The following is a 15,096-nucleotide window of genomic DNA, read 5'->3' on the forward strand; positions in this document are numbered from 1 at the left end:
AGCCAACTGTGCTAATCGGAGGTGTGGGGGAAGGACAACAAATTGCATATAAATGCATTCTTTTGAGTGATTCGTGATTATGCAGCTGACAAAAACTAGGACTTTCAATGTTTTGAGAAGACTACAGAGTTTCCCAGGACAGGTGCGTCAACACAACACCTGGGCAAACCAGGCCCCTGATTATGGGTGATCTTGGCACAAGTTACCTATTGTCAGGATGACAATCTGGCCCTCTAAGTCTCTGTCAAATGTTTTGGGACTGAGGATTATTTGGCCATACTTCACCACAATGGTCAGCGCGGGTTGATGAAGTTGGAGCAAATAAACGATGTACAGTATTGTGCTGCCCTCTACTGTTCACAACGGCTGCTGCACGTTTGTTTTGCTTGTTCACCTCTCCAAGTATGATCCAGACCCAATTGTGCTCAGCTTGCTAGGCCTGAGGGGATCGGGTACATTCTGGGTTATTTGGACATATAAATTATTTAACTTATAATTGTCTGTAATGGGAAGGCGTCAGCAACCAAACTTGCCATTTTTTTCGAATTCGGTAAAAACGATTTCAAGTGCCGCAATGCACGCGAATAGCATCAGGAAGCAGTCCTTAAAGAGCCGCGCTTGGCTCCGGAGTCACAGATTGCCGACCGCTGGTAGTGAGGAAGCCGCTGAGAAAACGACGTGAAAATTGCACTGCGTCGTCATCGCAACTCGCAGCTTTGTGACCGCCGTCGCCTTGTGTCGACCCCCCCACCCCACCGTGGTGTCCCATGGCTCAGGGATGCTGGCATCGTCGAGGAGCCGAGCGGGCCGCTCCGCGCCCAACCACCTGCTCCTGAACGGGGACAGCCTCTACGCGCTGTCTCTGCTCACCCTGCTGCTCAACCTCAAGCTCGTCCACGCCGAGTATTACCGCGGACGGTGCGCACGTGCACCCGTCTCTCAGGTGGGCCACCATCCCCCCCTCGCACCCCCCCCCCCCCCCATCGTCACCTGCCTCCACCCTACGCTGCAGGGAATGCTGCAGGGAATTCTGCCGTCGAACGCGGCAGAGATGTTTCAACGGGAGCTCGTGGGACTCGTTTTGGTCGGGCTCAGAGGAACGATGATGAGCTTGGGTTGGTCCCCGAACTCGGGATCGATCTCACGAGTTGGGCACGATGACCACGATATCAAAGTTGAACGATTGCATTTGTCCATGAGACAAGTGCTTTGGTTAATTATACATCATACATGTCCATCCCTTATCAGTGCCCTACCTTATCAGACCAATTCAGACGTTATTGGTCACCCCGTGCCCTGATAAATCTCAACGTTCATCCTACAAAGTCCCATCACAAAGGAGAAACACAACACAAATAGACAAACATTTTTTTACTCAATTCCCCTTTACAAGAATATGAGTAAACCGTATGGGTTTACAGGTATGATAAATATTTCTGTGCAGATGTACGTACACATCCGCCTTCCAACGTATCCTACACCATTTGCAATGTTATCGATCTACTCATCTTGTCCATTTTTATTTACATTGCCCAAACTTAACTGATTACCTATTCACTAGCCCTGTAGGTCACCTGGATAAATATCCAAACTAACTTCTCAGTTATATACCTACCTGCCCACATACTCATCTACTTACCCATCTACCCACCTAGCAACCTACCTGCCTTCCCCATCTATATACCTACCTACTTACCCAGTCACCTACCTATCACCTCACCCACCCTTCAGTATGCATGCCCGCTTACCCAATTGCCCTCTGACTATGCATTTCCGAATGTTTTCCCGCGGCAGAGGGAGTTTGCCCAGCAGCTGCAGTGCAGCGGAATCATGCTGGTGCTGTCCAACACGTGGCTGGAGGAAGTTTACAACCAGGTGCGGCAGAGGAACCTGCTGGGCGAGGCGGGCTACCGGAGCAGCACGCAGGAGAACGCGTCCGCCCTCGTCACCATGCTCACCGGTGCGGGCGCCGGCGCGGACAGAAAGCCTGCACCATTGCAGTCCTAGTAGATTTTTCTTATTTTAATTGAAACCGGATCAACAGTTATGACAGGGCACGTAAACATGCATATGCATGTGTGTGTGCGTTGAACTTCTTTTGTGGGGAGCGATAGTGTAGCAGTGTAATAATCCTTCGGAGACGGCTTCGGAATCGGTCCTCTTTATTTTTACCTCCACGATACACTTATTTCACTCAGCTCCGTTGTTGGCAGACAACAGAGAGCGGGCAGACTTCACACCAGCTCCCACCGCGCACGTGGCACCCGGAGCCCCCGTACGCGTGTGGCTCTCGCCCTGTTCGTTTCCCAGTCTGCTCTCGATCATTCTCTCTCACTCTCTTTTAATCCCTTCGTTACGTGGTCCCCCCAGCCAATCCTCCATGGACAGCCTCGACCGTTCTCGATGGTTCCCTGTCACTCCTGGGACCACGCCTCTCATCCGGATCCCCATTAGCTGGGGCCCCGAATGGCTGGGCCAATCACTCCTGATGACATGCCGTGATCACGCCGGGCCCACGCTCCCTATCTCAACCCTTATTGGCTACAAAGCAGGACCGGCAAGCCAATCCCCACGTGAACCCTCTATGGCTGTTATTACAGCAGTTAGCACGCTGCTCTACGAAACCAGCGACCAGAGTTCAATTCCCGCTCACGGCCAACGCCAGTAACAATTATCTGAACCGGTTCTGAGCCTCCTCTTTGTCGACTCGACCTCAAATGAGTACCTGGTACAATGTTTAAACATCGCCAATGGGGAGACAAAGGCGGCCGGGCATGGTGTTGGCCACCCACCCCCTCGATTGCCGTGCTGGACTTAATAGGTGCTGCTCGCTAACAGCACTTCGCCAAACAATCTGTTAAGGCTATACTGGGGGCATCTTTGTCTTTTTGAACTTCTTTCGCACCGTACATAGCCAACTGTTCTAATCAGAGGTGCGGAGGAAGGACAACAATCTCGACACACAAAAATCAGTTCAGGGATTATGCTCTCTGGGTAGCCCTATCTCCCCAAACAGGGACTAGTTAAGGTGTACCGGGTTCCTTTTCTAGCCAAAGCAGGGGGGTTTAGGGACAGGTGGAAGAAGGGGGGGGGCAGTGGCTGGTTGAGTAGAGCTCCCTCGATTCAGACACAATTAAACCAAAACAATAAAACCCATAAAGGAATCCGATGTGATGTTGGTGTGGTTCCCACCTGTTGTTTGACATGATTCTTGCTGTGTCTCAGGGTATCATTTCCGACATGATACCCTGGACCACTCCTGCAAACGAGATGCTCCATCTCGAGGGATTTTCCACGCAAAATATATTCAGAATAATCCAATTTCTCTACATCCTGGGAGCTTCAGTTCCCAGCATGTGGAGTGAAATCGTGCCGGATGCTGCGCAGTACAACCAAAAATAACATTGGGCAGCATTACAGCACAAACATCAAAAAACGAATATGCAGTCAAAACAAATGGCTCTCACCTTGCAGCTACGCACCGAGACTTAAATGAGTTTCAAGCTTGAACTTTTTCGATTTCCCATCACCCACTCGAACCGCCACATATGAACAGTGACCGGCTGGCATTGCCTCGAAGAGTGTTTGTTGCTGTTCATTGCAGATCTGGACGGACTTGGGAGCAACTTGATCGGAGGACAAATGGTGTTCGAGGTGTCGGGTCACTCTCCCCTGGCCTGCAACCGCTACGCCGAGGCTCAGTGTGACTCCGTCTCAGCTGGTAACGATTTCATAGCATTGGACGCAGCACACTGACATGTACAAACCTCGATAAACACTTGCGTAAGCCACACACACAGTCTAGTGATGTAACAGTTCATCGAGCACCTGCGTATAAGCTGATTTTATTACTCCATTTCTGTGGTGGATGTCCATTCGGGCAATGTTTCCTCCTTTGGTTTCCACTCGTATCATTAGTTTCAGTCTCTGCCCATGATCGTTTCTAGCAACATGTCCTGTCAAAACACACTTAGTATTTTTGACAGTCTATCTGCGTATGTTCCCTGTTCTATATGTTCATATTCATTTTCTTGCATCGAAAATGCATTTAGAAAACCAATGTGTTATATACACCAACAACAACAAAAACTGCCATTCACCACGAAGTGGTGGTGACGTCATCACGGCGCTTGTGCCAGGCTATGTGCACTTTATGTGCACGCCACGGGACAGATCCAGGTGCCATGGGTTGGATGCTGAGATGATTGGCAGATGCACCACCTGTGCCCCCTACTGTGCCAACTTGCTGTGTTTTAGCTGCCTGGAGCTCCGTTCGTTGTTGTGAGCGTCGCTCCTCTGCCCTCCGCTATTGTTGGAGGGCACCTGCCTCCAACTGCCCAGTAGCGTCCTTCACGAGCTTCCTCCACAGACGCTGATCTTGACACTGCTGGTACCAGTCATCGGCAAGTCCACTCAGTTCCATATCCTCCTGTACCATATCAGTCCATCTCTTCTCTAGCGCATGACGCGTCCATTAAGCCCCTTCTATGCGGCCAAGAAAAAGCTGTTTGGGAATGCGGTGGCTGGGCATGCAGGCTACATGACCCAGAAAACACAGCCTTGCGTGTCGGAGGAGCTCACTGATGGGACTGTGTCCAGATCTTTCAAGGATTTGTGAGTTCACACAATCCAGCCTGCAAACCCAAGATGTGTGTATTTATATTGAACTTCTGTCACACCGTACGTAGCCAAATCTTGACTTAAAGCTTTTGTGACTGCAGGAATTCATATTCTTAGGTCTTTCGGTAAAGTCACGTAGATAGGTTCAAAGAAAATAACAAAAAATAATAATAAAAACCACGACGTTTCGATCGCAATACAAGCGGTCGTCTTCAGGAAAATAAAAAACGACCGCTTGTGTTGCAATCGAAACGGCGTAGTTTTTGGTTATTTTTTGTTATTTTATTTTAACCTATCTACATGACTTTACCGAAAAACCCAAGAATACGTACGTAGCCAGTCGTGCAATAGGAGGTGCGGGGAAAGGAAAACAAACTAAACACAAAAGCAGTTCAGATCAGCTGCACGGTAGGTGCTGGTGTCAAGGACATGGGCCCGTATCCGCTGTTCTGTCACTATATACTCAGATGTTCTTGCTTGGACCTGGCATGCATTCATGATGTGGGGATGCGCCGATGTGTGTTGGTAATTACAAGCCCATGGGCTCCACAGAAGTGTAGCAGCCTCCTCCCATTGGTATTGAGCTAATCTGGCCCATGCCTTCCAATCACTTCAGCCCAGACGCCTGCGTCATGACCAACTCAGGCTTTCAAGTCACCCAACAGGATGACTATCCCGAGGGACCACTTCAGCTAGCACCTGTGACAGCAGGTCATATAAGGCATCTAATTCATTTGGCCTTGCAGGAATCTCTCCTCTGAAGGTCATCTTTGGTAGGGCGTAAGCTGCCACCACCACTCCCAACCTCCCATTGATGGGGAGGCGTGCCAACAGCATCGAACTAACAACTTCCCACACCTCACCGCCCCGCTTCCACACCCCCTTCATTCTTTTGTTCAGAAGAAGAACCACTCTACGTTGTTTGGCAGTTTCCTGCCCCAAGTAGATGGCTGTCCACCCCTCATAGTGACTGGAGCCAGAACCAGTCCATCCGACCTCTTGAATACCACAGAGATCCAGGCGGTACTGGTCCAGCTCACAGCAGAGGAGTGGCAGCCTCTCCTCCGAACATTCAACGTGGCCACTCGCGGTGGCTTTTTGCCATTTCTGGAGGAACCCTGAGGGTGCAGTTTAGTCTCCTAGCACCGCCAAATGGGATTTGGCCAGAAGATGTCATAGATGCCTATCCCCCTGGGGCCTCCGGCAGAAGCTTAATTTGATATTTTAATCGTGGTCTTGTGGTAATTTAATTGAAGGTGGAGGGGTCACCAGCCCCTCGCACCCATTCAGAGCCCCCATTTGCCAATTTGGTGGCTTCAAAGCGCCATGAGGCGAACAGTCGATTAGAATCGGCCTCCCCCCAATGGGATTGCTCACAGCCACGACAGCGTTACCATCCGGCACCACCGAGAAGGTGTGAGGTTGTTTTTGCACCGTACTCCACAAAACATCACACCTTCGATCAGCACAGTTGGCTACGTACGGTGCGAAAGAAGTTCAACATACGTACACACACGCACACCTGCCCTCTTCTCGTCTCCCCGCCCCCTCTGCAGGCGCCAGCTTTGCGCGCACCATCCTGGTGGGCTGCTGGCGGAACCTGATCGACATCCTGTCGGCGCCGCTGGGCGGCTGGAGCAGGGGCGGCACACGGGGGCTCTCGGCCCTGCTGGGCGGCGACGGCGCTCGCGAGCAGCGGCAGCGCGAGCGCGAGGCCGTGTGCCTGAGCCTGGACGGACTCCGCAAAGCCGCGCGGCTCAGCTGCCAGCTCGGTGAGAGGGCTTCGCACGTGTGTCGGTGGACGAACTCACTCACTCACTCAAAATCAGAATGTTTATTTTAGGCTGGAGGAGGAATCCGATAAGCTTATGAAGATCTTTTTTCACAGATGTCCAGTAGGGGGCACGGGGTCAGTAAGTTTTACAACAGCAAACAATACAACAAAACACGAAATATAAATAAGTTTTGAATCAATTCGTTACGTAAGTCCGATTTATGAAGATTGGACAATGTCTAAAAAACATCAACAGTCGCAGACCACACCAAGATGACACCACAGCAGTAGTCCTTTCATAAAATGGCACATGAACTCACTCACGGGCAGACTGACAGGCTGATATACTGACGTGCTCATACATATGAGATTAATAAATCAATAAATCTCGATTTAAAAGGCCAATATCGGCTTCGATAAAGTAGGCGTCGGTGCACATTACGACGCAAGGGGGCACGGAGCAGCAGGAATGAGAGGAGAAACCCATCACGATCTCAGCGGCTAACACCGACTGAGATACGCAGACTGACTCGTGAACAGACGTTTTTTTTCAAGGACTCCATTTTCTCTCTGCCTTTCATAAAACATGCAGGCAGAGAATTGCACATGCACGTCGACTAGAAAAAACTGAGTGGAGGCATCTATCCTCTGTTTATGTATCTGTAAGTGTACGTATGTACAGTGGATCATCGATTATCCAGCGGCTTTGGAGGGAAGGAGGCGCCGGGTTTTCAAAACGCCAGATAATAATGATTTCAAATAGCTTATTTTTGCCCATTCTTCTATAACGTTAAGTTTTTTGGTGTTGTGTGTATATGTTTTTTAGTGTTTTTAATTAGTTTATTGTATGAAATTGGAACAACTTAACATACAAATAGACAAAAAGAAATATCCCACTGTCAAAAGTTGCTGAACCATACTTACCACTGTACTATCAAAGATTGCATGGGGTCATGTACACACTACTACGCAATTGTATCAACAGCAAGTGTTTGACCATCGCCGGACTAATGAAGCCTTTACACACACTTTACGCCGGATCGCACTGTACTTTTTCTGTTTTTAGTACTTTAGTTATTCGTCATGAAAAATGTGTATATATGCGTGCAGTATTTTAATTGTTTAAATTGTTGTATATAGTGTGAAATGTACTGTATATAATATTTGACACTGAAATCAAAGATAGATGCTTTTTTGTCACGCACATGGTGCCGATCGCCAGACTGGTACAGTCTTTGGAACGTTTTTTCCGGTTTCGTCGGATCATCCTGGACCGCCGGGCAATGTTGGAAGCAGCCGGATAATCGATGATCAACTGTATGTGTATTTATATTATGTAGTTTAGCGGTTATGGCAGGGCGCTGTAAACTCGACAACCTGAGTTTTGATTCCCCCTCATTGCCAACACCGGTGACAATTATCTGAACCAATCCGGAGCCTCCGCTAGGTCATCTCGGCATCGAATGAGTATCTGGGGCAATGGCCTTCTTAGGTGCTACTTGGTAACAGCCCTTGCCCTAAAAGTCTGCGAAGGCAATATTGGGGGGAATCTTTGTCTCGTTTCTTATAGGAGTGGCAGCGAACTGCGCCTCGGCGCTGGCTCAGATGGCCGACGCGTCGTGCGTGCTCAGCGACCGGGACGAGCGCGAGATCACGGAGCCATCCGACTCCATCTCCCACGGTGACGCTCCCTCCCTCACTCCCCTCACTCCCCTCACTCCCTCCCTCCCCCTCACTCCCTCCCCCTCACTCCCTCCCTCCCCTCACTCCCCCCCCTCCCTACTCTCCCTCCTATCCCTCCTCTCCCTCCCTCCCTTCCCTCACTCCCCTCCCTCACTCCCCTCCCTCACCTCCCTCCCTCACTCCCCTCCCTCCCCCTCCCCTTCTCTCCCCCCCCCCCCCCCATGACAGAGGGCACATAAATATGTATGTGTGTTAAACTTCTTTTGTGGTGAGCATTAGTGTGGCGATTAGCATGCTGTGTTACAAACCCACCAGTCCGAGGTAGATTCCCACTCACGACCAGATCCAGTGATGAATATCGGAACAGGACCTGGGCCTGCCGTAGGTTGACTTGGCCTTAAATGGCTTCCTGGTGCTGTGTGTAAACATTGCCACTACGGAGACAAAGGTGGCCATGCATGGTGCTGGCCACCCAACCCCCTCCTGTGACATGTTGGCCTTCGTAGGTGTTCGCTATGTACGTATGTATATTGAACTTCTAACGCGCACCGTAAGTAGCCAACGGTGCTATTCAGAGGCGCGAGGGTGAAAATACAACAGACGAAATACAAAAAGCAGTTCGGAAAAAAATTGAGTTTTCAATTTAGAAAAAAAATCATCACTTGCCCCCGACAGTCCGTGAAGGCTACACGGGGGGATCTTTTGTGCGCATTTGTGTGTGCAGTGAGACAGAAGGTAGAGCAGAAACTTGAGCAGATGGGCCGCCCCGCCGGCGTGAGGCTTCACGCGGCCCACGCCCTCTGCATGGAGGCCATACTGGACGTAGGGCTGGAGATGGGGAGCCACGCGTCCGAGTGCTGGCACCACGTCTTCCGGTGAGTGCCCGCGCCCACTTTCCCTGGCTACAAGCCCCCGGCACAACCTCCTCTTTCCAACCCGCACGCCTGCGGCACCCCGGCACCGTGAGGACCCGTGTTCGACTCGAGCTCACCGTGTCTCCCTCTCGAGGCGAGCAGAGGCGAGCTCACCCTGAGCTGCGCCGCGGCCTGATACCAATTTTGTTCCGCCCCTCGTTATCCTTCCCCGCACCTCTAATTAGCGCAGTTGGCTACGTGCTGTGCAAAAGAAGTTCAACATACATACATAAATACTTACACATGTATCGTTAAACCCACCACCACCAGACACAGCCAATTAGTAATGTTTGTCAAGTAAATAAGAATGGCCCAATTAATTACTAGTTCAGCACAACCATGTGTTGCAGAGTGAACCCACAACATTTACAATTCAAGTACGGTTGGCTACATATGGTACGAAATAATTTCTACATACATAAATACATATGTTGAACTTATTTTGCACCATATATAGCCAAACCGCACTTATCGGAGGTATGGGGGAAGGACAACAAACTATACACAAAAGCAGTTTTAAAGAAATGAGTTTTCAATCTGGATTTGAAAGTGCATAGCTCCAGTGGCTTCCTTATATCGGAAATAAGGGTATTCGAGATGACCGCAGAAGCGCATCTGAAAGCACGCGGTGCAGTGACTGTTTTTGTTTGATGGCCAGCCGAAAGCCGCCGCCACCGTGAGGATGACCGCAGTTCACGTGATGGTGGTTTAATAAACGCGCCGTGCCCGCGCGCGTCTGCCACAGTGTGTGCGAGTACATCAGCGCGCTGGAGCACAGTCACTTCTGCGAGGGCGGCACGTCGACCTCGCGCGGTTTCACGCGCCCGCCGCGCGACGCTGACCCACTGGCGGCGACGAGTCCCGGCCGCCTCCTGGACGAGCCGGGCTCCCCTGGCCACACGCCCGGCCCCGCGCCCGGCCTCGGATCCTCCGGCTTTCCCGGGCCCTTCCCCGGGCCGCAGGTGAGCGCTTGCCACATGGGGATCGTGCCGACGGTGCTTAACCGTGGAAGGAGAGGGGGGGGTGTGGGATGCGCCAAATAGGAAGGGACTGTGTTACCTGTTTAACATGTAGTAGGCTTTCGTGACCAATATTATCCCGCCCACCTCTCACGCATTTCACAATTAGCACTATTCGCATTCCTGCATTTCCCATAAATATGCTAAATTCCTCTTCAAATGCAAATTCTTTTGTCAAGGCTCTCTTCCTCCTCCCTCACAGCTTAAATAGACACTCCAAGCCTAAGACGTGTCATTTAGATTCTGTCTTATCGACAGACATGTTCTTCACCTGAGGACGGCTGCTTGCGTTGTGGCCGAAATGTCATGAGAATTATTTTATTATGTTTTATTTTAATTATTTTATTACTTCCCTTCTACGTGACTTTACCGAAAGAACCAAGAAGATCAATATTATCCATGATAGAGGTTTTTCTTGGGTTAGATCGTGTAAATATAAATGTGTCGTTAAACCTGCCACCACCGGACACAGCCAATTGGTAAAGTTTGTCAAGTATACAAAACGTGCCAATTAGTGACTAGTTCAGCACACCGGTGTGTTGGAGAGTAAACCCACTCCAACATTTACAATTGAGTACCGTGGCGACAGCCAGAGTTGTGAAGAAATCCTCCTGTTTCGACCTCATACAGTGTAACTGTGTTACCATAGAGTGAATACAAATGAGACAGTAAAATAAGGCATAGGAGAATTCTTAAATTGAATCACAATGCTATGGGGTAGAGCGCTGCTCTGAATTCTGGCATATGCATGTTAATTTGACCGAATACTAGACTGATGAACTGCACCCACACTAGACTGAATGTTAGACTGTACCTACACTAGACTGAATGTTAAACTGTCTCCACGCTAGACTGAATGTTAGACTGTCCCCACGCTAGATTAATTGTTACTGTCCCCACGCTAGACTAAATGTTAGACTGTCCCCACGCTAGACTGAATGTTCGACTGTCCCTACGCTAGACTGAATGTTAGAATGTCCCCACGCTAGACTGAATGTTAAACTGTCCCCACGCTAGACTGAATGTTAGAATGTCCCCACGCTAGACTGAATGTTAGACTGTCCCAACGCTAGATTGATTGTTACTGTCCCCATGCTAGACTGAATGTTAGAATGTCCCCACGCTAGACTGAATGTTCGACTGTCCCTATGCGAGATTGAATGTTAGACTGTCCCCATGCTAGATTGAATGTTAGACTTCCCCCATGCTAAACTGAATGATTTCCCGCCCGTCAGAGCCCGAGCGTGCAGGAGCTGATCGGGGACAACGCCGTGAGACCCCGCGGCAGCTTTGATTTTGGGGGAAACGGAGGCGTCCTCACCCCGGCCAACATGGCCAAGGTCATCTGCAGCCTGTCCACCGAGGTCGACCGGTGAGGCAGCCCCGGGCAGTCGTAAGCTTGCGCCACAAAGGCCATGATTCCCGTGTTAAAAATGTTTTACAGAACGTTTGGACAAGCGCTATTAGCCAACACACATACTATCTATATTGAAAACTCATTTCTTAAAGTACTGCTTTTTGTGTTTAGCTTGTTGTCCTTCCCCCCGCACCTCTGATTATCATGGTTGGGTTCTTACGGTGTTAAATAAGTTCAACATACATATGTACATTAAGGCCTGCACGGTGTACCATTCTTTTATATTATTTGGCTGCGATAAATTTACACATGATTAGCTACTTCGTTGAGATATCATTTGTAAAAGCCCACTGAGCTAATAGCTCAGTGGGCTTTTACCTGATGAGTAAAATAGTTTTGTTTAGAATACCTACAGCAGTGCGTAACCAGCACTAGGGAGACAAAGGTGGCTGGGCATGATACCGGCCACACCAACCCCTTTGTACCCCATACCAACCTCGGCAGGTGTTGGCTAACGGCACCTGCAGTTTACAGTCTTAAGGAGTACATAGAGAATCTTTGTGCATTTGTGGACAGGCGATAGCTGTCTTGGATGCCTGTAGGTTTACTCGGTCTAAAATGAACACCTCGTAATGTGCGTGAACATCAGCATTGCTTTTTTAAAATCCTTTATATTAAGTTCGCTTGCTTGCTTGCTTGCGTGCTTGCGTGCTTGCTTGCTTGCTTACGACCGTGCAAATCTTTCGGTCGTTTTTTAACCCACTTCCCGTGACCCAATCGAGCTGACATTTTGCACACAGACTCGTTGTGCGAGCCAATTAATGTTCGTGAAAATGTTTTTCCAAAATTTTACACTGTTTAGGGAAAACAAATTAAATATTTAATTACCAATTGCTTAATACTGGCAGACAATCATCTGACCCATAGGTGGCAGCCATCTCAAGCCAGAGGACGAGAGGACTCTAGCCGCCACGCATATAAAGGATTTATAGTGAAAAACTTAGTTTTTATGTGTTATACTTATTTTCACACTGGTCACCCCCCTCCACCCCCCACTCCCCTCTTCAACGTAACCTGCGAAGCAGACGGCACGTTTATTTTATGGTCAATACACCCACAGTGTTAACTAGGGTGGCCACGGGGGGTCGAACCCCCCCCCACCCCTGCTGCCCCTAAATGTTGTAGCGCCGGGGCCACATCACCGCCACCCCTGCCCGCTCCGTACGACGGTTGTGCTCGTCTGTGCTGCTGGCTGGTGGCAGGCTATTTGAGGAGGCGGCGTACAAGCTGAACCTGGCCGCCCTCGTCGGTTTCCTGCAGCAGCTGCGTCGCGCGTCGCAGGCCCAGCTATTCGACTCGGTGGCAGAGAGCACTGACTACGCCCTCGCCATGCCAGGTACCGGCCCTCATGCCCACACGGCCACCGTGGCATCGGGCTGCTTTCAGCAGCCAAAGAACGGGGAACAGACCACACTGTGCAACATTGACTTTTCTCCACAATGTACACTAACATACACGAATGTAAACACGTAGGCTTTCGCGACTAAGTAAGCGTTGTCACGTAAACAGAACATGCCAATTCGTCACTAGTGTAGTAAGTATATGGAGGCTTGACGACAGGATCGGAGGCACACTTATTTATTACACCAACACAGTTATTACAGGTCACTGGGCTACAGGGATTTCTCGACAGCTAACCCCTCTAACCTATACCAATTCCTCCACTACGGGACTAGGGGAGGCTATCTGTCCCAGCTTGGTTAAGCTGGGATCCCGGCTCCCTGAGTCACCAGACCAGCTTCGTCTGGGCTCTCGGGGCCACGCCACCGGCTTGCCCTGGTCGGCCCTTATAAGGACAGCGAGCCAGGGGAGCTCTGGGGCCTACACTAGCAGGTCTTCCGTCTTCTCTGGTTAAAGCTGAGTCCCGACCTCGAGCCCTCGAGCTCATCACCTTTTATAGGACTCCCCCCGAGGGGGGGCCCGTGGGGGATGCACATTCGGACGTCGGTGCGAGCGCCACCCTTGTGTACGGCCATAACCCCGCCCCTTGTGTTTGTTGGCCATCCGTGGCCATGCATAATCACACCTCAACATTCGTAGCCATGCGCAATTACACCTCTACACTAGTACAAGACTAACCGGTGTGTTGGAGAGCCAAGCCACAATATTTACAAACTGAGTACGACGTATCGCCAGTAATTACAACTAGCTTCATCAAGCGACAGCCAGATTTGTGGAGAAGTTTTACTGTTTCGTTCCTTATATAAAGGCGTAGATGTGTTGGACCACCCTTTTGCGCCGAGAAGAGGTTTTCCCCTTTTTTCTGGCAACAAAACAGGTGTTAAGATGTTAAAACACCAAACTGAAACCTTTTACAAGGAATCATGTCTGCATTAACCACAATACTTGTGGTTAGAATGCAAACAAAAAACATACTCTGATAATATAAGCATTGTCCTTGAAACTGATTGGTCCACACCAGAGACAGCTTTCTTTCGAGCCTCGTCTCAACCGGTGTTAGACCAGAGGACGACAAAAGGCGTACTTCTTCTGCGCTCTTGCACAATGTGGGGGGGGGGGGGTTACTGAGGCAACGTACATTATGCATGAGCATTATGCGAGCCCTTTGAACTTGCTCTTCCTGTCTATTGAGAATACAGCATAATAGAAGTGAACTAAGTCACACTTCTAAATCACTGATGTCCTTACACGTAAAAATGAGTAACAGTGTTTCTACAGATCACTGGAATATATTCGACATAATTACACAGCAAACAGCTGATAATGTATTTAACCAAACTAATACTACCCAAATTAACAAATTTGCTAGACTAACTAACAAACAACTCTAAACTAAACAAAACGGTTATCAACATGACTAACGTTGAATTATCCAGCGATATGGTTTCAGTCCTGTCTAAAGGTCTTAACTTTGCTGTTGCCCCACGTACAATCCCTGTCGATGAGATAATTGCTGAAGTGGAATCAGAAGTTAGACATCTCCCTCATAATGAAGCTGAGATGACTAGGCACGAGGTTGCCAAAATTATTGAGAACAGCAAAGTGCCAAAATCAAATATTAACTTCAGTGAAGCAAAATCCTTAAGAGATTTGAGAGCAAATAAAGATATCCAATTCCTTGCTGCTGATAAGGGCCAATCGACTGTTGTGATGCCCCGTGAGGACTACGATAATAAAATTAAAGATTTACTCGATGAAGGTACCTACCTTAAAATTAAACGAGACCCAACCAGCACCTTGAAACGTAAAACAACGGCAATCATTGCCAAGTCATCAATTCCCAAGGAAGAGCAATACCTGATCAAACCAAGGGCTTCAAAGCCACCAAGACTTTATGGGCTACCAAAAATTCACAAACCTAATGTCCCATTAAGACCCATAGTTAGTACAATAGGCTCTGCCACGTACAAATTAGCACAATATGTAACAAAACAAATACAGCCCTTAATCGGTACGACCTCTTCGTTCATCAAAAACTCTGAACATCTCGTAAATATAATTAAAGATATTAAGCTTAATCCTAATAATATTCTCGTAAGTTTTGATGTAACCTATCTGTTCACGAGGGTTCCGGTCAACGAGTCAATTCAATTACTCGACACTCTGGTAACGAACAACGGTTTAGCCAAAGATATCCCAAGACCAGCTGAACACTGTCTAAAGAACACCTACTTCTTGTGACAAGGTGACTTCTATAAACAAAAGGAA

The 15,096-nt window shown here is 49.0% G+C and overlaps 1 protein-coding gene across 4 annotated transcripts in view; it reads left to right on the forward strand.

Moving 5' to 3' along the window:
- Positions 1 to 15,096, forward strand: part of ARFGEF3 (ARFGEF family member 3) — a 98,122-nt gene that overhangs the window by 43,015 nt on the left and 40,011 nt on the right. For all 4 annotated transcript variants that reach the window (XM_061566249.1, XM_061566268.1, XM_061566260.1 and 1 more), the window contains 9 exons: positions 777 to 943; positions 1,795 to 1,960; positions 3,605 to 3,721; positions 6,177 to 6,392; positions 7,965 to 8,075; positions 8,802 to 8,952; positions 9,737 to 9,953; positions 11,246 to 11,382; positions 12,630 to 12,763. In XM_061566249.1, the coding sequence (XP_061422233.1) occupies positions 777 to 943; positions 1,795 to 1,960; positions 3,605 to 3,721; positions 6,177 to 6,392; positions 7,965 to 8,075; positions 8,802 to 8,952; positions 9,737 to 9,953; positions 11,246 to 11,382; positions 12,630 to 12,763 (1,416 nt within the window). The remainder of the gene's footprint in view (positions 1 to 776; positions 944 to 1,794; positions 1,961 to 3,604; positions 3,722 to 6,176; positions 6,393 to 7,964; positions 8,076 to 8,801; positions 8,953 to 9,736; positions 9,954 to 11,245; positions 11,383 to 12,629; positions 12,764 to 15,096) is intronic.

The sequence above is a fragment of the Lethenteron reissneri genome, chromosome 5 (assembly GCF_015708825.2).
Source record: "Lethenteron reissneri isolate LAM-NWPU_2019-01 chromosome 5, ASM1570882v1, whole genome shotgun sequence".
NCBI lineage: Eukaryota > Metazoa > Chordata > Hyperoartia > Petromyzontiformes > Petromyzontidae > Lethenteron > Lethenteron reissneri.